Raw genomic sequence first — 23375 nt, 5'->3', positions numbered from 1 at the left:
GACCCAGGGGTCATGCTCCTCCCATATTGAGATCTGGTTCAACCAATTGGCTCTCCTTTGCTCGGAGGTCTGGGATACAGGCCACGAGACTCGGCTGATGCTCCGCTGGAAAATCGAGTCTGCACGGTAATAGTGGCCCCAGACTGTGACGAAGTGACTGACGATCGAGGGGGAGATACAGAGGCCCCAGAAGTAATAGTCACGGAGTCCGACATGATATACATCTGCAACTTCGGCTTTTGTGTGCCAGAGCATGTTGAAGTCGCCGAGCCAGAAGGCTAGCAAGAACAGCATCCCTAACAGGGAGAAGAATGCGTATGCGTACATCTTTGCGGCTAATGTGTGCTTTCCTATCCGTGTGAAAATGAAAGACGAAGACCAATGGAACGATAATACAGGGAAGCAGAGAAGAAGCAGGGCGGGGGTGGCTAAGGGAGGGATGCTAGCGACTGCCGGGGTCAATCGCTAAAAATTTTCTTGGGACGAGAGGGGGGTGACCGTAGGAAACTGTGAAGGGCTGGGCAAGGATCAGAACATAGCGGGGAAGGAAGTTGTCTTTTATATCATTTCCTAAGATGGGATACATTCATCTCGGCGATGGTACAATCCAGACGATTTTGCTTCGTGCTGGGGAGGTTATTTTAACAGCGATCTAGATTAAGTCCAGTCGAGTCATGATGCAGCCGCATGGATGTCTTTGGATACCAGCGGTCGCTCTATTTACCGGGATTAGGACCTTATCCTTGCCTGCATGTGCCAGACGGATCTGTAATAGGAAGTAGGTGTACATACTCAAATTCTTTGAGTAGCCTGGTTTTCGATCCGTGGTCTGCTATAATTTGTCAGACCCCGAAGGGAGAAAGTACAAGGCGCATGTACCGAACAACACTAGTCTGCGGCCGCGTGGGATTCAGTGTTTTCTCTGTGCATCCAACGCTGGAGAGTAACGTACCATAGACTATCCTGGCTCGGTTTGTTCGGTAGAAAGAACCCCCTGGCTCTAGACTCGGTAGAGACCGTATTAGCCGATCTCCTTCCAAGTCAGCAAACAAACTGACATTGAAAACCCCAGATGGGCGTATGGTCGCACACTAAAGATGCGAGATCGTGTCCTGTCGCTTATCAGATTCGTGTGTACTTCACTTCACCCAGGCCAGATTGGGCGTAAATCCAAGGATCTGATAAATAAAATCAGACAGAGTTACAGTAGGGTGTGGTCGTAGTTTCAAAAAAAAAAAAAAAAAAAAAACATACACACACAATGATGGCAAGGGAAAGTACAAGAAAGGATGAATGGGGGATACTTTGAAGCCCAGATCCCTTCTTTGGATGCAAAACGGGCAAACCCAATTATACGCACACGATGCGAAACTACAGAGCCAAGGACTCTACGCGTGTTACCTCTTCTCCGGAGCTGGAGTCATCTTTAGATAAATACATACACAAGGATTCAGCAATAACAGCCTGGGATCACCTACCAGTGAGCAGCCTGATAGATATCGACAAGCATTATGGCATCGTATTTTCGGAAGCACACATTCGTGGATCGCAAGAACAAGGATCGCGGGATTAAACAACATGTTTCACGCTGTGTTGTTTTCTCGTTGAAGAGAAGGGGTGGACTCCTCAAGGCAGAACAAGTTTCTATTCTCCCAAGTATCTTTTCTTTATGAGCTAGTGCAGGATGGCTGGATCGATCAATAAATCCCCAGAGATCGGCGTTCTTTCTTCTCCTGTACACCCACTCAATCATGTCCGCTAAACGTATCAGGCCCTCGCCTTCACTCCGGCATCATCTAAACGAGCAACGTGGATGGTTCCTCTGTATACTTTGTCCCCATGCTTAAACTTGCAATAGATTAAGGTTAACACTTACTATCTAATAACAATTAGACACGAGACAAGAGCGGGATCTTTAATAGCACCGTCCGGTCCCCATTATATAGGTCGCCGGACGGTCTTTTCTATTTAACTGATCCTAGTAAAGTGCCTGTCCAATTTGGCACAGCTCCGCTCCCATAGGAGGCGTAAGCTCATGTTGGGCCGATTGAAAACCTCAAGTAAATAAAATTATAAAATTCAAGGGAAAGTTTAAAACCTCTACATGACAGTTGTAATAATCACTACAAGGCAAAAAGCAAAAAGGCCTTGCGAGAGAACCCCTGAAGGAGAACTTCTGTCGTGATTCAAGGGGAAAGTTCATCAAAACACATTCTCATACTCCTCTATTTTCTGCCCGCTGATTTGCTTTGTGGCCCATCTCGTCCTTATATTGACCTTTGGTGGGCGACCGCGTTTAGGTTTCGAGGTGGTTACACTATCAGCAGAATTGTTCATATTATTTTTACGTGCTTCTGGACGCTGCGTCAAAGTGACTCGTGCTGATTCTGCTTCGCCTGTGGCTCTTCAAAGTTTGACGAGGTTGCGGTCGAGAATGCGGTCCAGGAAGATCGCAGCTCTTCCAGTAGTCTGTAATACACTTTCTCTCAATAAAGTTTTCATCCGGGTCCTCTCTGTATACCCTTTCCAGCTTACGAAATATATTCCATCCCCCCCTCAGAATCATCCCGATGTTCGAGAATCTCTTCTACTTTGTAAGTGGTGTCGCCGCAGTCGTCTGGTACGAGTTTGAGCTGGGATGGGGCGTACTGGCGTTGAAGTAAATCGCCAGCGCCACCCTTCAAAACATACGCACCGCCAGTAGTTCTACGCACAACAACGTTAGGACCTTCATACTTGGGCGTCAATTTATCACCCAGGATAGGATCGAGAGTCATGACCTTGGCTCCATCAGGAAACTCATTGTGCAGTACCGTTCTGTTGAATCGCTCAATCATTCTTTTCTGAGTGGCACGGGACTTGGCGCTCACAGCTGGGAAGTCAACTTCAGTAATGTGTAGAAGTCGCTCCAAGGATTCGCTATGGGATAATCGTTCATCCTTGTTGTTTGAAAAATTATGAAAACCGTTAAATCGTCTGGCAAAAAATAACGAAAAAGGGGAGGAATTGTGCAATGCAGCAATCCTCATATTCATGGCTAAATGGCTAATTCAGCCACGGTGACATGTCGGTCCCGATTGCGTTTCTTCGCTTTGATTTCTTTACGGATAATGTTTACAGCTGTCTTAAAATGGTTCTCGGTGATATGGAGTAACCAACCGATGTTGTACACCCATCTCTGCGGTCATCACTCTCATAACCTCATTAACGAACTCTTTTCCATTGTCCGACTACAAAATGTGGGGATGGTAAATATCTTAAATAATTTGTGCGCTACGGTTGTTGCTGTCTTGTTTTTCATGGGCACGAGAAAGACGAACCGAATGCAGACATCTATTGAAATGAGCAACATGGTGTTCCCTTTGGTACTTTCTGGGAGAGGTCCGGCAAGATCTATCGCCATATGCTCTCCGGGCAGTTGGGCATGTATTGCAAACAGAGGATGATATCCCTTGTGTCCTATATTTACGCGTTGACATTCTGTACAGCGCTGAACAGATTCTAAGCAGTCTTTAGCCATCAAGGACCAAGTTTTGTTGAGAGAGTAAATACGATTGACCATGGCATTAGTGCCAAAATGGCCAAGCGCGTGGGTATCGGTCTTCTGCACCGCCTCTCTGGGAGTTTGATTATCCTGGATAAAATGCATGTAGGTATAAATCTTCGTAGGCTCATTAAGCACTCCTGGTTGGTAAACGACTTTAAACGTGTATTCCAGGATACTCTCTTGCCATCCAGTGAGTATAGAGTTCATCTTCTGAGAATGAATGAACGTCAGTGCGCGGTGGTCCGTGAATGACGTAGAATGATCCCACAGGGCGAATACTATCTCCTCTGCGTTGCAGAGTACTTCCTTTCTCTCTCCTGCAACGATCTCGCGAAAAATGATGCTCTTGGGATTCCCTTCGCTTTCAGGTATCTAATACAGGACAGCTCCAATCAGAATCGTGACTGAGCATGTGAGGTAGAAAAGAAATTCGGATGGCGATAGGGATGATCCTGAGGATGGAAGAAAGAGATTTAAACTATGCTCTTCACCGTGGTTCTCCTTCAACCACCGTGCCAAACATCTTTCTCCATATATCCTCATACCGGCACGTACACACGCTCATACACACAAACACACTCGAACAGCCAATTACAAACATGTCTCAGCAAAGCACACCCGTCATCGGCGACAGCACCAGCAACAGCACCAGCAACAGCACCAGCACCGCCACCAGCACCATTGCGCGTGCCCTTCCATGGGTACGATTCAACCCTGAGATCGACATCAAGATCTTTCATCCGGTCGGTCCACTCCTCGACTTCCCTGAGTACGAGAGATACAGTCAGGACGAATACACCGGATCGTCTATAGCATCGTCTTTCGACAACCTTCTGGCCGTTCCTGGGCCACCGCCTCGTCTTTCGTGGTCAGCATTGACCACCAAAGTGCCGTGCCGGGCTTGGGCTCTTACTCCTAGGGAGTGGAAGATGGTCGATACCGCTCGGCAGAATGCCTCCACAAGTTACCGAAAAGCGATGTATAACGCTGCTTATTGGAGCAGTCAGGTCGTCGCGGCCGACATAACACGTATGCGTAGCGGTCGAACGCCTGATGCCACTATTCTACCCGCACTGGACGAGGATCCAGCATTGAAGAGTCTCATTAAACAGTAGGGGGAGTGTGGTGACAAATCCATCCCTATTAGTAATCGTCTCTAGAGATCACTGGAGGTACTGGACTATATAGTAGAGTGGCAGGAAGGGTTCGCTGGATCACACCAGATCTGAAGACAGACATTGATGACAGCGATCAAGGGCACATATTTTATGGCATGCTCCAGACACTCTACGATATCATAAGCATTGCACACAAATGACCTCTTTTTGTGTTGGCCTTATCTCAAGCGTTTCAATCATCGTCTTCTATGCATCTTGATAGGTTATTCGGCTCAACTTTACTGTCTCTGGGAGAATGAATCCACATATGCGGCAAGGTGCTTGCGAGCGAGCCCGAGCTGGAGTGGTTCATGGATGGCAGATGCATAGCAGCGCTGATGTCATTAAGGATAAATCCACGTACAACGAGTTTGAACTACACTCCCTTTTGCCATAAAATGCACTTTTCATAGCAAAGGTGCATTTTATCGACTTTTGTCAACTGAATTGCAATATTTAAGGGGCGTTATTCATTAAGTTTATTTCTGTTTGGATATACGGATCAGCTCACGTGCTGATTTTCGGTGGCTCGCGACTTCACCCTCAAGCAACTCGATCGCCAAGCATGCATGCTGATGCAGATATGAGGCAAACTATGCGAGGATATAATGTGCGTCCTACGCCACCACCTGATTGAATAACGCCCCTTATATATTTCAATTCAGTTGACAAAAGTCGATAAAATGCGTCTTTGCTATGAAAAGTGCATTTTATGGCAAAAGGGAGTGTAGAGCAAGACCAACTATTTAAGAGCACCGTTGCCAATTGATGGAACCTCAAATAAACATCTACTCAACCACACCCCCAGACTTAAACCTATTGCACCACGCCCTTCTTTATTTTCTTGAACAATCCATGAGATGCGCGTTCTTTGCAACAACGTAGAGCTCTATTTTCCGATCTTGAAGCCGCCAAAGGATGCGGCTGCGGGAGCACCAAAAAGACCAGTGGCCGGCGTGCTGGTTGCAGGCGCACCAAACAAACCCGTGGTCGGGATGGTGGTTGCGGGCGCTGTGAGCGAAAATGTAGGTGCAGCACTGGTCATGGTGGCGGTGGTGCTAGGCATGCTTCCGAAAAAGTTGGTACCGGCTGCAGGTGCGGCACCAAAGAGTCCTGTGGTTGTTGGTGCTACTGCTGTTGTTGAGACAGCTGGTTTGGCGGTATTGGCATTGCCAGGACGAAGCGTCTCCTTTGCAATCTCTCTGAATGACTTTTGACCGTCCACAGTCCATCCGCTGCTCCGAAGTGAATGTACGTATTGACTGGTGTCCTTCTTCCGATGTTTGCTACTTGTCTGGAATGGGTCCGAGTCATCGTCATAGTATTTGCGTCTGAACATAAGATACGCCTTTTCCTTATCCCTGATTTCGTCGTGCAGAGTAGCGACTCTTCCTGCCACGGTCAAAAAGGCCCCATGTTGGTTTCTCATTACTTCGGGGAGCGCTGAAAAACAAGGAGAAAAAAACATTAAATTAATCAAAGGTAATTGGGCTTTTAGTATTTAAAATGGAGAAAGCGGAAGTATACCTTGAGCCATAGGAGGATGCTTGGCCCCAAAGGATGCAAGATGGCGCTCAATTTCCTATGGGATTGATGTATTTAAACAAATATTACGTTAGCTTGTTTATGGCGCAATTGAGGACTCTTTCTGGTCCGCAAAATAGACCTTGCGCTTTGGAAAAAAGAGCTTACCTCAATCGTGCTCCGGAACTGCCTCAGTTGCTCCTCAAATGACTGGCATCGGTCTGTAAAGTATCTGGATATCGAGCGAATAAGAAGGATGTTGGTGAGTCGATCTACTGTTGCATGCTGTGAATGGACAGGGTATGCAAGTAGCCAGTAACTTACTGTCCTGCAGAATTGTCTCCGGCATATAAAAAGTTGGCGCGCGACGTGTCCGCATATGCCTCGATAGTCCTTCCAGCAGAGTCGGCCTGCTTGAGCTCCTGTCCAACATTATCCTGCAAGGCCTGAATCACCTTTGTGTCACGATCCAGCGCATCATTCAGTGTTGCCAATCTCTGTCATAGTCCAGAGTATTGTATGATCAAAGTCATATTAGTCAACAACCTAGAAAAAGAAATCGCTGGGATGCCACATAGTGTGAAGAAAAGAAATCACACCTTTGAAAGCTCTTCTGTGTCCTTAGAGATTTTGTCAAGCGACCCAGATGGTCGTGCAGTGAGTGTTGCAGAGAGGTGGATTTGACCCTGGAGAAACGAACTGAGTAAATAGTTTTAAGTAACAGAATCTGTTTGATATTTGAAAGGCTGAGACATGCCATTGTATACAGTCGATGTATAAACACAATCCTGGCGCCTTACTGAAACTGATCAAGCATGTTTTTCGCATCCACGGGCAGCTCAGTGTATTTGGTCGATCCAGCAATGGTATCAGGCGTGAGAGCTCTATATCGAATAAGATGAAAAAGGACACGACACTGATTATTCTTACACAATGTCGACCAGTACTGCTGGAGAAGCGAATGTTGCTTCATGTCATTAGACCGATTATTACGCTGCGGGTGTTGCTGTCAAGGAAGAGGCGGTGAGGGTGTTCTTTTGGGCAGCAGTACTGAGTGCGTTTGAGGCAGCAGTCGAGCTGGCATTATTAAAGAGCGATCCAGTAGAGAGGGCCGCAGGCGCAGCTGCAAAAAGACTGGGGGCAGCTGTAGCTGAGGTCGACGCGGCAGAAGTTGAGACAGCAAGGGTGGGATAGAGCGAAGCCGTGGTAGTGGTGGCAGTTGGAGCGGCAGTTGGTAAAGCAGTAGTTACAGCAAGGTTTGATGCGGCTGAGGATGCTGGTGTGGCCCCTAGGGACCCAAATGGGCTTGCTGTGGTGCCTCCGAAAGGGTTTACCGCTGTGGAGGTAGTAGGCGCAGTGGCACCAAAGAGACTAGGCGCCGTGGTGCTTGCAGGGGCAGCCGGTGTAGAGGTGGCAGTCCCAAATCTATTTGATGATGAGTGTCGTGTCCATTAGTTAGCAAAGACTGGGATAAATGTCCATCGTTGACAGAGAAAAATTACCACCGGCCTGTTTTCTGTTTTGCACTTGCCCAAAGAGCGACATTGTCTAGGGGTACTGAAAATGAGGGCGCGTTGTTGATGAGTGGACGACGACGCGCTGGATTAGGAGGATCTGTTCGTTCGCGTGCTTTGACCTGTTTGTCGCTGTTGGGGGCTTCCTTGATTGAGCTGCACCTTCCTGTGTCTGCTTGGTGGAGCGTCTTCGATGGTGGTGAAAGTGAAGATTGAAGAAGTGAAGGAATTGAGTCCTAGGACGAAGGAGAGAATCGCAGAAAGAGGGATCAGAGCCGGTGGGCACACGTCTCTTTTTTATTCGGTGGCGCAGTTGGTCACTGAGCCTGAGGAGGCCAAAAAAACAAAAAGAGAGGGTGTTCCTGAATTACAGGGCCAAATTTTAGGGGTCTTTGCAGAAATTCACGTTGTTAACAATCCAGTTGTCTAGAATAAAATAGCTTGCGCACTCGAATAAAGGATTGCCTCCATTCTTATTGCTATCCTCCAGGGTACATGTTTACAGTCATTTGGAGACTCCAGTCTAGAAGCCTTTGGCGCCATTTTTTTCTCGTCGGCCCCCTCCTTTACGCGAAATACACTATGTTGCAGTAACTGCAGTTTTTCGCCGACCCAGTCTAGGTGGTTTACGAGAACAGTGCAAGATACGAATGAAATAATCAGTGTGAACACGGGGCCTTTAAAGAAACGTCATTCCGCACATCCTTGACCCCACTCCTTTCCTCATCCACTCCCCTATCGGCCCTCAAGCACTGTCGCATATTCTTAACGTGAGTCTTGAATGCTTCTGCGAATGGATACGTGCACCAAATTTGATTCTCATTAGCTGTCTACTTTGATTTGGCCTTTATCGTACCAGATGGGAGCCACTGGGCTACTCAAAGCTATAGAAGACACCAAAGGAACGCTAGCTTATGATCTGCAGAGCAAGAAAGTTCATGTCAATGTCTTAAGTCTGTACTTTGGATCCTTGCAAACAAGGACCTTCAAAGCGACGTGTAACAGAGTCGCCAAAGAAGCGAGAGCTGAGGCAGCGGCTACGACAAATACCAGCGTACCAGCGGCTTCCGTCCTAACAGCAACGGCGACCTTTCTCGCAGTGCCCACAGCCCCTGCAGTCTCCACAGCCTCAGCAGCGCAAGACGCGCCTTCTGCTGTAGACGCCAGCACTAGCAGGAGAAGCGGCATCAAGAACCCGCCCTGAGTTTCTCCGAGGCTCCATCCAAGCGAGGAAAGGCTTGCCCTAGTTATGCAAGCGAGGTACAGGCTGCCGGCGTGCAACATCCTGCACTGTTCATTGGCCCTAACGGACGATTGACACCAGACCGATCTGGAATAACAGAGCAGGTAATTAAATGTGCCAATGATTTCGTATCAGCTTGCACAGCATAGCAACCAAGTGCTGACACATGTTCTGCTGTTTCGTCCCTTGGTCCTGCCTCATCTCTAGTCACAGAATTACGGCCACATAGCGCACGATCTCAACAAAATCATGTCAAAGCACTTTAGCAAATCAACCACGGTTCTACACTTTGACGGAGAGGCCTCGATACAAAAGTCCCAGGAGCGACAAGATCGGGCCATATCCCTCAGCAACCGGATCAAGACTCTGGAGGTGCGAGTAGACAACGCCATAGGAAAAAACTGCGGCTCTTTGGGCCCCCTGTACAAGCAATGTCGAAACGCCTACAAGACATCCAAGGCAGCGCTGGCAGACATAAGAAATGGCTGGAGACCTTGGAGCGGCACACCTACGAATTTCCCTTCCAAGCAGGCACGCACATTGCCGAGTTGTATCAAGCTGATAACAACAAAGACGACCTCGCAATCATTACCGCCGACAGTGATATGATGGTATATCAAGGTGTTAGAGAAATCACTATACCCGTCGGAAAGTACCGAGAGCTTATCACGTACAAGAAGGCTGACCTGCTCGAGTCTTTGGACCTCGCATGTGACCGTGAGCTGTTGCTGGCATCAATCATTACTAAGAACGATTACTCCAAGGCACTCCCGTGGCGCGGCCCCCAAAGAAACGCCAAGGTCATTCGAGAGCTGAGGACCGAGACCGCAGCAGGCGATGGATCGACAATGGACGCGCCAGGATCCAAGAGGACTGAGGCTGGCATTATCAAGGAGCTGATCCAGAAGTATTTGCAGCGGGCGAAAGGAGGACAGAACAAGAATGTGGACGATTACACTCACGCCATTTCGGCTTTCGTTCAAGTGCGTGAGGACTATCTTGACTCGCTACGCCATCGTGCACGATCCACGAGAAAATACGGGGCATACTCCAGAAGCTCGAGAAGTGCAAGCTGCGAAGGAGAAATATGACTCGAGCCTCGCGGACAAATCCTCCAGTCGATGCACTCACCAGCGACACTTCCGCAGGCTTGGCGTTTTCTTCCCATGCCCAGCACAGCCTGCAGACGCCTGGACAGCAGATGATTCTTCAGGCCCGACGCCGTCGCCGCAGATGTAAGGAAGGGAATGCCCAGCAACGGAGAAAGCGACGCCCCAAAGGCAAAACAAGACGTAAAAAAGTCCGGGAGGCAAAATGGAGATGAAGCAGGTATGATTGTCGTATGACTTTGTTAGCGAGTTCAAATCCATTACGACCTTTTACAGCTTTGTCGCTTCGGTACAATCATCTTATTGTTTTTTTTTTTTTTAATTTTTGGATTGTCCCTTAGGTACAAGAGCAGGAACGGAGATGCCAACCCTCGTTATCCCCTCATGTTGTCATGGATGTCAGCCAGTCATGCCCGGTTGACAAGGTCGCATTGGAAAGATCTCCATCGAGGAACCGCGCCCGCGGAAGAAGAAGGACGGAAGTATGGATGATAATCCTAAGGCCGCGAGTGAAACCAAGACGAAGTCCAAGAAGGACGAGGAGAATGGTGAAAAAGTGGAGAGGCGAGCTGGAGCTAACCTGACTAAGCACCTGTTCGGGGAGGCTTTCAAGACTACCGCAATGACTGCAGGGTCGATCACAGGATGCCTGCACCGTACCACGAAGCTCAACGTAGTCCAGACCAAGATCGTCGCGGAACGCATCAGCGAGGCGGTCCGCATCATGAGCCAAACTCGTATTCTCGTGTTTAAAGCGCTCGAGCTTTTCCTCTACAAGGAGGTCAGCACTGCCACCACATCCAATTCAGATCAAGCGCGCCCGGCGCCAAACCAGAACTTGGGCACTGATGTCAATCAAGCGAGTGCTCCGAAAGTCCAGCACAAGAAGCACAAGAACGCGGACCCACTTGATCTCATTCTGCACAAGGCACATGGGGAAACTATCATCAGAAATTTGATCTCTTTGGTTCTGAATGGCCCAGTAGCGCCCCGCGGAAGACCATCTAAAGACCCGGCGGCAACTCAGGCGAAAACAATTGCGCGCTCAATTTATGACAATTTCCAGAGCGTTCTTTCAGATTGCATACCGACAAAGGACTGCCAAGATATACCCCTAAGTGTCATCCAGGCGGAACTGGCGGTGGAGGTCCGGACCGCGGTTCGGGAACATTTCCAGAGGCTGCCCAAGTTCATCGTGAACAAGGTAACATTTCCATGTCCGGAATAAGACATATCTCGCGTCGATTTGCTTTTCCACTGTGGATTTACGTTTATTTCTTGTTTCTATTAGCTGAAGCGCGCTCGTTTATTCACGGACGATATACCTCCACTTGAGGATGATGAGAGCTCCGACGGCGATAAACAAAAAGACAAGATGCCATTTAAGAAGGGGCACATCCAAACTTGGTGGAGGTACTTTCTCCGTGTGCCGTCAGAGTTGCGTCCTATTTTCTGTCCAGTGTCGAAGTTAGGAGACTCTTTCATCTTATGCTCTGAGACTGCCATCCTTTCACTTCTTTGGGGCAATACAAATTCAAAGACGCGCCCTGCGCGGCATATCATGGAATCTCAAGTCTGCTCTTCCGAGATGGCCCACGAACTTGCATCAGAGAAGTATGGGGAGCTTTTCCGACTACTATTTATCAGATACAAGGTCGAGACCAAGGCGGATCCCCTCAAGAACCAGACTTCATATGGAAAGAAAACAACGACCATGAACCGATTGCTGAAGGACCATCCAAATACATACGGCCAAGCTGCACTCGATGGGTACATGAAGAGGGTCTTTGCAAACCACAAGGCTAGGAAGCAAGCAGCTGCCGAAGGCACGGAGCCTCCCGTGCCCCCTGCCTTCCCAAGTAATGACAGCGTCAAGGAGCACTATGCCATCAGCAATATGATGAGAACAGACGGAGTCCAGCTCCACCTAATGGCATTTGAAATACGACGACGATGGCAGTCATACAAAATTAAGACGCGGATCCCGGAGATTACATCGTGATCTCTTAACAAAGGGTCTCTTGCAAAGGCTTTCGATCAAGACCTCCAGAATGTTATGGTTGTGAGGATGGACCCCGGTGAAGTAGTTTCAGCATCATTTTGTGCGCTGGACCCTCGAAAACCGAACCAAGTCACGAACCTGCCTATCAGAGCTCCGCTCTCTACAGTCCCAGCTTGTCATTCAGAGCCGCGTTGGAGGCCAAAAAACGCGAACGGGCCACTGTCACAATCAAAGACAATGCAGGACTGAGTGGGCACACATGCGAGACGCCTAGCATATCGGAATTGGAAGCCTCGCTACCGTCGTCGTCATTCGTAAGCATGGAAGAACACCGGCGCGGCCTCCGACAGTTCAGCTATGTCCTACAACCATTTCGCGATTTTTACGGATCCCGTTCGATGAAAAAAAAGCTGTGGGAGCTCAAAAAGGCGAACCGGGCTGAGAAGGATCATGCCGTGCATGGAGCATTGCGAACTATGGACCCACAAGGCGGGATGCATACTGGGCCAACGAGACCGGCGATGTTTGTATACGGGTCAGGAAAGTTCAATATCCATACCAGGCTACACGAGAGCTTCAAAAGGTATTTTTTCCACAAAGTATGTTGTTATAAACATATTCGTTGCAATTTGCTTGTTTTCAATCCAGTATCGATACTGATGCCATGTTTCCGCATGCCATTGCGCTACATAGGCAAACAGCTCGGGTACACCGTCGTTTGTTCGGATGAGTATCTCACGTCATCGAAATGCCCGAGCTGTGTACGACAAAACAAGGACCGAAGAATAGCAAAGCCAGTGAATCGAGCATTCGTCTGTCTCGAGGATGGGTGCCAGAGATGGCTAGACAGGGACTGTGGGCGCCCAGAATTTGGCTAATATTGGTCTCGAATGGATCAGTAGCCTGTCTCGCCCAGAGCCCCTCCGCCGGCCCCAGCAAGAATAACTGTACTGGCCGTATCAGTTAAAATTTATCCTAGGTGGCTGTCTCTCTTTCTAGTTGAGACGGTCTAAGGGATAAAGTTGAACTATTAGCAATACTAATACGAGAGCGAGTATTTCCATATTTGTCTTATTTGTCTTCATCCTACCATAATCCCCTCTTCACGTTGGGGGCCCCCGTGGTATCATTCTTGGGTGTCGAGAGTTTGAAGATGACTCCAGTGCTTGCTGACTGGCGGTAGTAGTGGTACTGGTAGCTAGAGCCGGGAGTAGCTTAGAAAAAAGTGTGAGCTGGGCATGCTGGGCTTGTTGGGCTTGGGTTTGCGGGACTTTCAGGGCTTTCGTATGCCACCCTAGGTCAGGGATAAAGGTTATATTTGCATTGAAGCATGGTTCTGTAAGGAAAGTTGGGGATGCGTAGGAGGAGGGTTGATAAAGTCAAAGGTGTGCTTTGGTGAAATGAAGGTGCATTGCAAGGGAGGGAGCAGTGGAGAGTTGCCAAAAGGCGTAGATTTTATGGGCATGAACGCATGCCTGCACTGTCAAGAACACGAAGCCTTTTGTTTCGGCAGATCTTGATAGATGTGGGGAAATAAGAGGACAAGGTGTGATTGATAGCGTCAAATCTTTTACTCATGCACACAGAATAGACCCTGCGGAACAATCAGTTTGGCGCGTCTTCTGTCTCCGTCGCATTATCTTTTAAACTGAGAGAGCCTAACAAAGGAACGGATCGCTCAAAACAGCCATCCTCTATGGTTCTGGTTACAGCAGGGTTCGTCCAAATACACAAACATGGCATCCTTATACTTGTCGGACCGTCGCTCTTGAAGGTAGTGCCGCCTCTTGGCCTTGATATCCTCTGACTCGACAAAATTCCTAGTGTTCCTGACATCCTGATAACGGAAACCCACTTTCTTCATCAACAAGCGAATCGCTTCCTTGCCTGGAATCTTGAATTGATCCACAAATAGCACCTTGATGCGGTTAAAAAGGACTCTAACGTTAACAGCTTGTCCCTTGATGTTCATTTCCGTTGCGACCCATCGAAGATCTGAAGCAAACGATAGAGTGTGATTATAGCGTAGATGCATGCCTCGGGCGTCTCCGTTATCCTTTTTCAACACGATATTCTTGACGGTATTGAGTGAGAATCCCATGTAATAGGCCTTTCGTGAAAAAAAAATCCGATGTCGTAACAAGTTTCGCGTTCTCTTTTTCTCCCTGCAAAGCTCGTAGCAATGAAGTACTGCTCTACGCCCCTCTACAGACACCCTTTTTCCTGAAGGCCGTTTGACTGAAACGAACGTATTGCTAGGAGGCGTGACCTTTCGCAATTCTCTGATCTGGCTCTGCAATAGCTTGGCCTTCTGCAGCCTCTCAATCATCTCCAAGGTCTCCGAGGCTATTGGCTCTTCCTCTTTTTCCAGATCGTTGGACAGAGTTTCGGAAAGAGGATCAATGCAGGGGCGTTTTCTTAAAGTTGTCGCGGATGACTTGTCCGGCGAAGTAGCATGGGCTTCAGACAAGAACGTGGCTTTGGCAACTTGTATATCGTTGTCGTCGAAGCCATCTTCCATATCTAAGGCTTCGTCCCAACCTACGGCCAACTCGCTCGGAATTTGTCGGCCGATTCTCTCCTCGCGTCGCTCCTTCTTCCTACGTTGGCCGCGGTCTGAAACGGAAACAAGTGCCTTGTCTTGATGGCAGACCATTGTATTACTAGCCTGCCTTTCCGCTCAAATGCTTTGCGTCTGTACGGAAATATGCTGACATTTTAGTTGCTGCAACCCACGTTTACATGAATATGACCGTGAGATGAAGACAAAGAAGAAGGAGGGAACGAAGAGAAGTACATGCGATACATGTCGCTTGGAGAGTAAGGGTGTGATATCAATGGAAGCATATGAACAAAGCGCAGCCCCTGCAACAGTCCATCTGACAACACTCGTTTTTGTTCATTCCGCCCTATCGTCATTTACTAAACGTGAAAGGTGTTTTTCTTCGTTCAGTCATCCCAATTCCCATTCACTCCCCTTCAAGTCATCCCAACCCCAATTAACGTCTTATCTTCATAACAATACCCTCCCATACCCCTCACCGCCACCATCAGCTCTACTCCTACTACCACTGCCTTCGCCACCATCCCCTTCTCTTGCTAGTCCCTTTTTCCTGTCGACTCTAATAATGTATGTCTTTTTCTTTATGTCTCTCTCTCTTTCTTCCTCTTAACTGGACTCAGCCGATTGACTGACTGACTGACTGACCAACTGACTGACCAACAGTGGAGATGTGGTGTGGGGGGAAAGAACGCACCGACGGATAGGGTCACGTCTGCTACCATTTGTCAATTGCCACAATCCTCACTTTATATCGCTTGTGTTTCTCTTTCCCTCCCGCCTCGGCATCCTTTTTTTTTCCTTCTTAGCTAAATCTGCTTTTAATATAACTAACCCAAGCCCAAGTCGTCGCTCTCCCCTCCTCCACATCTGCCAAGACATACACCCCTTCACAATGACTGAAATCCGCCGAAAGCTCGTTATCGTCGGTGATGGTGCCTGTGGCAAGACCTGCCTGCTCATCGTCTTATCAAGGGGCACCTTCCCTGATGTATCACACAGTGCAGCGGCGACAATTTTCTGACAGCAACAGCAAAACAACAGCGAAGAAGTATTACATTCGAACTTACTCAACGCTTTTCTATACCTGCAACCAGATTTACGCCCCCACGGTCTTTGAGAAGTATATGGTCGATATCGAGGTGGATGGCAAGCACGTCGAACTCGCGCTTTGGGACACTGTCGGTAAGACTGTTCGCTTCCTTGGCCGTCCTCAACCTCCTCTTTGCTAGACGAACAAAAATGTCAACACGCCTCTAAACACTATCTCGTCCTGTGCTGAATAGGCCAGGAGGACTATGACCGTCTTCGTCCTCTCTCGTACCCTGGTTCGCATGTGATTCTCATCTGCTTCGATCGACTCGCCTGATTCACTGGAGAACGTACAGGAGAAGGTAAAAGAAGAATCGACCCCCTCCCCTCTCCCAAAAACAACGATAACGACAAGGAGAACGACAATAACAACGACAAAATCATCAAGACTAAATACTTTGTATTAATCTTTTTTGCTGCTCAATTGCCAAATTTATAGTGGTTCTCTGAGGTTCAGCACTTTTGCGGTGGACTTCCCATCGTCTTGGTCGCATGCAAGAAAGACCTCCGATTTGACCAGCGCACAATTGACGAGCTGAGGAGGAGCAACCAGGCTCCAGTGAGCCCCGAGAGAGTACGTAACATTATCATCGGACATATCTACTTAAGCAACGCCGCCTTCTTCATATAGTGGAGTCTACTTGACTGCTGTGCAATTGTGGAGATGAGCCGCCATCATGTGGATATTAACATTATGTTTTCTTATTGGTAAAATTCACCTCTTAGGGTGCCGAAATTGCTCGCCACATCAAGGCTAGGGACTACCTAGAGTGTTCGGCCAGGACTGGCGAGGGTGTTCGCGAGGTATTCAAGAGCGCTACCCGCGCGTCGTTGCTGGCCAAGCCCAAAAAGAGTCATCGCAGCAGCAAGAACTGCCTTGTCCTTTAAGAACCTATCTGATTTCATTCCTAGCCATTCTGTACATGGAGCCGCCAATGTATAGGCCACGCAGGAAAATAAAATGTGACCCTGAAGACTAAGCGGAATCAAATAAAGACACCGTCTGAAAACAATTGAAAGGACTCTCTATTCATGTAGCCATCGTGTATGCTGATAACTGCCACAAGCTTGGACAAGGACCAGACGCGTGGAAAGTGCAGTATTGTCCAGTCACAAAAAAAAATGATTCGCGTGTAGCGTGGAAGAGAAAAATGGCGGTTACATTCATACTCTCCATCCCTCTCCTCTACAACGCATCGCTTTCGCACGCCATGGCCACACTCAACCAGGATACGACAACGGTTGTTCTCAACCAGCCCAACAACTCAGGATTGCACATCGCCTTGTATGTGACTCATTACACGGTCCGAAAGTGCAGGACATGCCTTTACTTTGCTGTTATCGTTGTGGAAGGCCAATGAAGCAACTGAGAGGCGCAGTCTACTGTGGGAACACGAACACTTTGACCGGCAACAGCTGCAAAATTGCCTCTCACCCCTAGCCTTGCTTGTGGACAAAAAGCACTCATTGCTCTTTTAGGACTTGTACTCTTTGCTGACTGAACGCTACTATTGACAAATAGACATCCGCTGACACTGCTTAATATCTCGGACCATTACACGCGAACTGCTATACAGCAAGCAGACGGAGGCTCTGTTCATGGTAAGGAGACATTGTCGTATGATCTTACCTAAAGACAAAGGAAGCTTGCGTCCTATTAGATTGCCCAATAAACGTATTGACGCGGAATGTTACCTCTCTCTGTTCTTTCGGTCATAGTCATTGGAGCCTTGCTTGGCATTCAATCTGGACGTGAAGTGGAAATATTCAACTCTTATGAACTGCTGTTTAATCTGCAAGCGGACGGCTCTATTCGAATTCACGAGGAGTACTTTGTCACAAAGCAGGAGCAATGTAATGAATTCGTACAAAGCCCATAAGCTTTATCTACCGACTCTGTCCTGACTGTCTGTCTGGATGATACGGCGTCTGATAAAACAACGTTTCGCATCCTCATCTTCGTGCTGAATAGTCCGACAGGTGTTTCCAGCCTATGATTTCCTGGGATGGTACGCTATCGGACATAAGCCATCCATGATTGATATCGACGTGCTACAGCAGGTAGAGCTCCTTCCATTGCCTGAATGAAGCCATCACTAACTAACTTCGCAAAAAAGGCACAGACCTAAAACGGTATTCATCTTTTAACCTATGAGTCTACCAATTATAGCTCATGGTCTACAATGAAAGTCCTCTCTTCCTGCAGATGGACCCGAATGAGATCCCGACACCAGCGCGCTCTCTTCCCATCACCGTATATGAATCTATTGTTGATATTGTTGACAATCAGCCCCAGCCAATGTTCATTAAGGCTGTCTACAAAGTCGAAACGGGCGAAGCAGAGAGAATCGCTGTCGATCATGTTGCGCACGCTGCTACTCATCAGGATGGCGAAAGCTCTCTTGTCGCACATCTCTCTGGACAACAGAATGCGATAAAAATGCTCGACACCCGTATCAAACTTCTTCATGAATATCTGCAGGACTCCGTCCAAGGTATTGTGGCATTGTGTTCAGGGGCGACGCGACATTCTGCCCGCATTGAAGTCTTTTGACGAAAGAACAATATTAAAGCATGCTCATCATATATCATTTCATCCATAGGCCATGTTCCCAGAGATCACGACCTGGAGCGACAAATATCAAGTTTATGCAACCGTTTGCCCACTATTTCCGGGCAGGCATTCGAAGAGGAATTCATGACGGTATGTGCGCACACGATCATTTGGAGCGACGGATACCGGAATTGGACTACAACTCCCATCATTCTAACGATTCTTCTTCCTTTTTAATAAATGCTATGGATTGTGTCATAGGAGTACAACGATGTCCTTTTGACCTCTTACTTGGCTACCATCACCAAAGGCACGCATGCTATGAGTGAGGTAATTAAGTAGCGGCACTAGCCTATTTGAACTCTTTTCTTTATGGTTCTGAATATAAACGTAGTTTTTAACCGCGACCCTCACTGTCTCTTTACATTTGCATAGATGGTGGACAAATTCAATGTTGTTGCGAACAATTCATCGCATCAAAGTCATGGACGTCCTCGACGCGGGATGCTAGCCTAAACACGTCGTCCCTCTGCTATCCAGTCAGGATAATCCCTCACAATTGAGCATGGCGGTGAAACTAGGGCATAGCATACTCGTTCCAGTCACTTCACCGAGGCCCATCAAACCTTTACGCAAAATGCAGACAATAAAGCGAAGCCGGATCAGTTTTTTTCGTTCGATTTGGCAAATGGATAGTATTTTATTAAATATTACAGTGAGTTCAATTGTATAGACAGAGGTAGACGATTTCAGTTGGTCCATCAAAAGAAAGAACCAACCTTTCAGAAAATGAACAAGTGAAATCCATTTAAAGAAAGCAGGAACATAACGAAAAAATAAAAATATAAAATATAAAAAGAGTCCATGGAGGGAATTTTACGCCTTCAGTGCCTCGAGAACCTTCAGCTTGAGGCCGATCTGGCGAACCTGGTCAACGGAGAACCAGACGCGGTGCTGCTGGGTTGCACGAACCTTGCGAGCGGCAAGCTTCTCCTTGCGGGCCTTGGTGGGCCAGGCCTGGGTGGTGAGCTCAAAGTTCCATCGCTTAAAGATAAAGACCTTGACAAAGTCAAGAAAGATAAAGTAGACTAGGGAGATGCCGATGACAGCTACACCCCAGACCCAGCCGATCGCCTCGCCGACGATCACACCATAGATGCAGATCAACATCGCAAAGACCTGGGTACCCATGACGGCGATAAAGAAGATAGGCGAGGGCATGTTTTCCCAAAAGTAACCGGACAGACGCGTCGAGAAAATCACAAAGTGAGGTGCGGACGAAATGTGCAGATACATGATGGCCTCGAGCTGTTCAGGCGAGACATGGAAGACACCCTTGGCAATGAAAAAGTGCGCGAACGAAAGAGCTGTCAACAATGCACCGAGAACAACGGACAGGAATATCAACTGGCCGATTCTCCACTTGTCAGGATGGGCCGAGATTTTGGCGTTATCGACGGAGATGACCAGAGTGGCAGCGTCATTAAGGATACAGATCAAAATGAGCAGAATTGGCTTCATCTTCCATTGCAGGGCCATGGTGATACAGAAGAAAAACATCAAGAAGTGGACAGTCGAGGTAATACGGTACAGGGCATAGGATCGCATGCGCTGAAAAATGGCGCGAGAGGTCATCAGGCCATCGACAATGGTCGACAATCCGGGGGCGAGCAAGACAATATCAGCAGCAGAGCGGGCGGCATCAGTGCATCCGTGAACAGCAATGCCGACGTTGGCCTTTTTGAGAGCGGGAGCATCGTTGACACCATCGCCAGTCATTCCGACAAGGATGCCGCGATTTTGAAGTAGCTCGACAACGCGGTATTTGTGCTCGGGAATGACCTGGGCGAACCCATCGGCGCGGATGCAGTGCTCAGTGATCTCATCCTCGGATTTATCAGGATCGACCAAGTGGCCTGCATCCAAAATGACACGACCCATACCAAGACGATGTGCAACCTCCTTGGCAATGATTTGCTGGTCGCCTGTGATCATCTTGACGTCGACTCCCATGTCGTTGCAGCGGCGTATGGTCTCTCCAGAGTCGGGTCGTGGGGGATCAATCAAGGAAATCATCCCGACTAGCTCATACTCTTCCAGGCTGCCGTGCTTGGTGCGGGCGACACCAAGGGCGCGAAGGCCACGTTTGGCAAGCACATTAACAGCACGAGCCGCTTCGTCATCACCACCGACGAGGCGGACAATGACTTGGGGGGCGCCCTTGGCGACCTTGAAGGACTGCTGGGTTTCCAAGTCCATAACGGTAGCCTGGGTCAGCTTGGTTGAGGGGTTGAAGGGTAAGAAAGAAGTAACCTTAAAGCCGGGGACCTCGTGTTTGTGGGTGCGGTTCTTGAGGATCTCGAGCTGCTCCTCCGCAGCAGTGCGCACAGCAAACTCAATGGGATCGTTGGCACCGGGCTCAGCAGCAAGGTAAGAGTACAGGAGAATATCACCCGAGGTGTAGTTGTTGGTCAAATAGGGCTCATCAAATGTCAACTCGTTCAGGGTCAATGTTCCGGTCTTGTCGGAGCAGAGAACAGAGACAGAAGCCATCTCCTCGACGGCAGTGAGGCGCTTGACAATAACCTTGCGAAGTGCGAGCTCCTTGGCACCCATGGCCATGGTGACAGACATAACAGTGGGGAGACCGACAGGGATAGCAGCGATAGTGAGGACAAGGACCTGCTCCAGAACGTGTTTGAACGAACCCTCGGGCGTGCCACGGTTGTCTACCAGTAAATAAATCAGGATGATAACGACCAGGACCACTGTGATTAAGATCAAAAAGTTGCCGATGCGGTTGATGATCTTTTGGAAGTGGCCTTCTTCAGTGGCGACGGCCATAAGTCCAGCGGCGCGGCCGATGAATGTATTACCGCCAGTCTTGGTAACAACAGCCATCTGCTGGCCCTGCTTAACGATCGAGGATGAGTAAACGGTGGCACCCTTGTTCTTGGACAAAGGTAGAGATTCACCAGTAAGGGCAGATTGATCGACCTGGAGATCACCCTCGATGGCCTCACCAGTGGCGCCGAACCCGAGAAGACGACCATCAGCTGGGATGATATCGCCAAGTCGAAGGACAATCACATCGCCAGGGACGAGATCAGAGGTATCGAGCTCGACCAGATGACCGTTACGCCAGCAGCGGGTCTTCAGGGCTAGGGTCTGCTTGAGGGCATCCAAGGCAGACTCGGCCTTGGACTCCTCCACGAACCCGATGGTAGCATTGATGAACAAGAGGGCCAGAATAATACCGAAGTCTGGCCAGTCCTAGTAGGGGTGGAATGAATTATAGAAAAGAGGGTTTAGTGACGGGCGCGTAGAGCAGCTGTGCACAGACGTACTAAAGGGACGTGCGCCCACAACTCTAAATTAAGCTTTGCGGGGAAAATAAATTCGTATGAACATTCAGAAGCATGCTAACAGAGAGAGGAGCACTGGGCAGTCTGAAGGTTCACAAAGCATTGAGACACAGGACTATTAAATAAACCCGGTATATATGAGGGCCGTAAATTACTATCCAAGGGCGAGCTGCCTTGAACCTGGGATACGTGGACATTTGAACCACTGGAAGCAAATAGCAAGGTTCAAATAGTGAAGAGCCTCAAGGCAAAAGTAGAAGCACAGAGAAATCGAACAGGCGTAAAAAAGGCGCACTCAATACTCTTGAGAGCCCTTGAATGTATAAGTGTGCTTTACAAATCAACATAATAGGCCATTAGCGATATGGGAACCACTTACACCGACGACAGCCGCACAAATGACAGCAATTTCAATTAAATAGGCAATGGCGCCTGTAAAGTAACTTAGGAACTTAAGCAGTGGGTGCCGTTTCTTTTCAATCAACTCGTTGCGTCCAAAGGTTTCGCGACGGTTAGCAATCTCATCATCAGACAAGCCTTTGAGGGGATCCGTGTGGAGTAGTGCTTCGAGTTCAGCCGAAATCTCTTCGACGTGCTCGTGGTGGACCTGCTCTTCGATTTCGATCTGATCGGCCTTTTCCTGTCTACCGTCGTGAAGTGTTATTGGAGGTAAAGAGCGCGCCTGGGCCTCTGGCTTTTCACTCATGGCTGCATGATGAGTCAGAAGGCGTTGCGGCTCATTAGTACGTTACTATGGACTTGTTTACTGTTCCTCCTCATGTTGTAATCGAATGTAGCTAAGATGAGAAGGTGAAGTTGTCTGATGTCGGACCATGTTTGATGATAATGAAGAGGTCGGTATGGACCTTCATACCTTTGCTGTGTCAAGAGGACAACGAATGTGGTATGGTGTGATAAGGATGCGGAGGTGAGGGAGTTGGCTGCTGCAATGTAGTCGACCTGTGAAGGAATGAGAAAGATGGAAGGGAGGTAGGGCGTAGAGGATGATCGTGACAGAGGCGTTAGGAGCGGGGGGTCGATGGACGGGAACGAAGAAAGCGAAGATGAGCGGGAGAAAGGAAACACGAAGCAGCTATAAATGTTTTTGTGAGAGGGAAAGAGAAAATGAAGTATAAGGATGAAGGGATCAGTAAGAACGGATGGGACAGGAATGAAGGGGATATGGAAAAGAGAGAGAGAGATGGAGAAATAGAGAGTAAAGTGAGTCGAAGAGTGGCCTCTTTTATATCTTTTCTTTTCACTGACCAGCGGTGAGATACCGCCAGCAACGCGTATTAAAAGGAGAGGATGGAGCGAATGGAAGGAGGAGCTGGGTGTAGGAGCCAGGGTAGGGAGTGGAGGATTGTTGGCTCTCCGATAAGTTGGGTATAGACGATCAGCGTGATTGAATGACGATGAGGAATAGTCGTTCTTGTTTCTGAATATGTCGTTTGTACGCTTTACTTCTAGGCCGAGCTGCGGAGATACACTGCAATTTGGACTGACTAGCACGCGGGCGGTTTGGAAACGATGGTATCGCATAGTCTAGAATGCATTCAATAATTCACTGTAGCATTAAACAAGGGGAAAACACGTAGAGGAGCAAAGAAATAAAAAATAAAAGGAACCAGAGAACAGAACAGAATCCTTCGAGCACACTTACACTTACAACGGCAGCCTGTTTGCTTCCGTGCTTCCTGCTGTTTCC

General features: G+C 48.4%; 8 protein-coding genes across 8 annotated transcripts; 5 read left to right on the top strand and 3 right to left on the bottom strand.

The window, feature by feature from the left end:
- Window positions 1-4146: 4146 nt before the first annotated feature.
- BC939DRAFT_533314 (uncharacterized protein) lies at window positions 4147-4662 on the top strand (the record flags this gene model as incomplete). Its single annotated transcript, XM_051561696.1, has 1 exon — window positions 4147-4662. One exon carries the CDS (start codon window positions 4147-4149, stop codon window positions 4660-4662), a length of 516 nt encoding a protein of 171 aa, XP_051406822.1.
- A 725-nt stretch (window positions 4663-5387) lies between these two features.
- BC939DRAFT_467986 (uncharacterized protein) lies at window positions 5388-7998 on the bottom strand. Its single transcript, XM_051557862.1, has 8 exons — window positions 7760-7998; window positions 7222-7653; window positions 7029-7112; window positions 6828-6927; window positions 6553-6725; window positions 6397-6460; window positions 6232-6286; window positions 5388-6147 (listed from the first exon to the last, which is right to left on the bottom strand). Exons 1-8 carry the CDS (start codon window positions 7771-7773, stop codon window positions 5594-5596), a joined length of 1476 nt encoding a protein of 491 aa, XP_051406821.1. The 5' UTR covers window positions 7774-7998; the 3' UTR covers window positions 5388-5593.
- Window positions 7999-11302: 3304 nt separating this feature from the next.
- BC939DRAFT_32337 (uncharacterized protein) lies at window positions 11303-12321 on the top strand. The gene has a single exon (XM_051551537.1). The coding sequence runs from the start codon at window positions 11470-11472 to the stop codon at window positions 12094-12096; it is 627 nt and encodes a 208-aa protein (XP_051406820.1). The 5' UTR covers window positions 11303-11469; the 3' UTR covers window positions 12097-12321.
- A 745-nt stretch (window positions 12322-13066) lies between these two features.
- On the bottom strand, window positions 13067-14752 carry BC939DRAFT_508014 (uncharacterized protein; the record flags this gene model as incomplete). The annotated part of the gene is made up of 4 exons (XM_051560954.1): window positions 13067-13105; window positions 13204-13294; window positions 13848-14206; window positions 14306-14752. The coding sequence occupies 4 exons, from the start codon at window positions 14750-14752 to the stop codon at window positions 13067-13069; spliced, it is 936 nt and encodes a 311-aa protein (XP_051406819.1).
- On the top strand, window positions 14540-15548 carry BC939DRAFT_32322 (uncharacterized protein). Its single transcript, XM_051551536.1, has 2 exons — window positions 14540-15226; window positions 15328-15548. Exons 1-2 carry the CDS (start codon window positions 14856-14858, stop codon window positions 15467-15469), a joined length of 513 nt encoding a protein of 170 aa, XP_051406818.1. The 5' UTR covers window positions 14540-14855; the 3' UTR covers window positions 15470-15548.
- A 3-nt stretch (window positions 15549-15551) lies between these two features.
- BC939DRAFT_485393 (P-loop containing nucleoside triphosphate hydrolase protein) lies at window positions 15552-16636 on the top strand (the record flags this gene model as incomplete). The annotated part of the gene is made up of 6 exons (XM_051559308.1): window positions 15552-15647; window positions 15754-15841; window positions 15943-15992; window positions 16036-16050; window positions 16188-16322; window positions 16475-16636. The coding sequence occupies 6 exons, from the start codon at window positions 15552-15554 to the stop codon at window positions 16634-16636; spliced, it is 546 nt and encodes a 181-aa protein (XP_051406817.1).
- Window positions 16637-16959: 323 nt separating this feature from the next.
- On the top strand, window positions 16960-18818 carry BC939DRAFT_481768 (COP9 signalosome subunit 6; the record flags this gene model as incomplete). The annotated part of the gene is made up of 8 exons (XM_051559055.1): window positions 16960-17033; window positions 17271-17350; window positions 17468-17602; window positions 17721-17809; window positions 17919-18243; window positions 18352-18452; window positions 18564-18632; window positions 18738-18818. 8 exons carry the CDS (start codon window positions 16960-16962, stop codon window positions 18816-18818), a joined length of 954 nt encoding a protein of 317 aa, XP_051406816.1.
- A 360-nt stretch (window positions 18819-19178) lies between these two features.
- BC939DRAFT_481767 (E1-E2 ATPase-domain-containing protein) lies at window positions 19179-23209 on the bottom strand (the record flags this gene model as incomplete). Its single annotated transcript, XM_051559054.1, has 5 exons — window positions 19179-19610; window positions 21036-21575; window positions 22047-22311; window positions 22542-22627; window positions 22934-23209. The coding sequence occupies 5 exons, from the start codon at window positions 23207-23209 to the stop codon at window positions 19179-19181; spliced, it is 1599 nt and encodes a 532-aa protein (XP_051406815.1).
- Between the last annotated feature and the right edge of the window lie 166 nt (window positions 23210-23375).

The sequence above is a fragment of the Gamsiella multidivaricata genome (assembly GCF_025024155.1).
Source record: "Gamsiella multidivaricata strain RSA 2152 chromosome Unknown BC939scaffold_114, whole genome shotgun sequence".
In the NCBI taxonomy this organism is placed as follows: domain Eukaryota; kingdom Fungi; phylum Mortierellomycota; class Mortierellomycetes; order Mortierellales; family Mortierellaceae; genus Gamsiella; species Gamsiella multidivaricata.
This window is presented reverse-complemented; position numbering and strand designations above follow the sequence as displayed.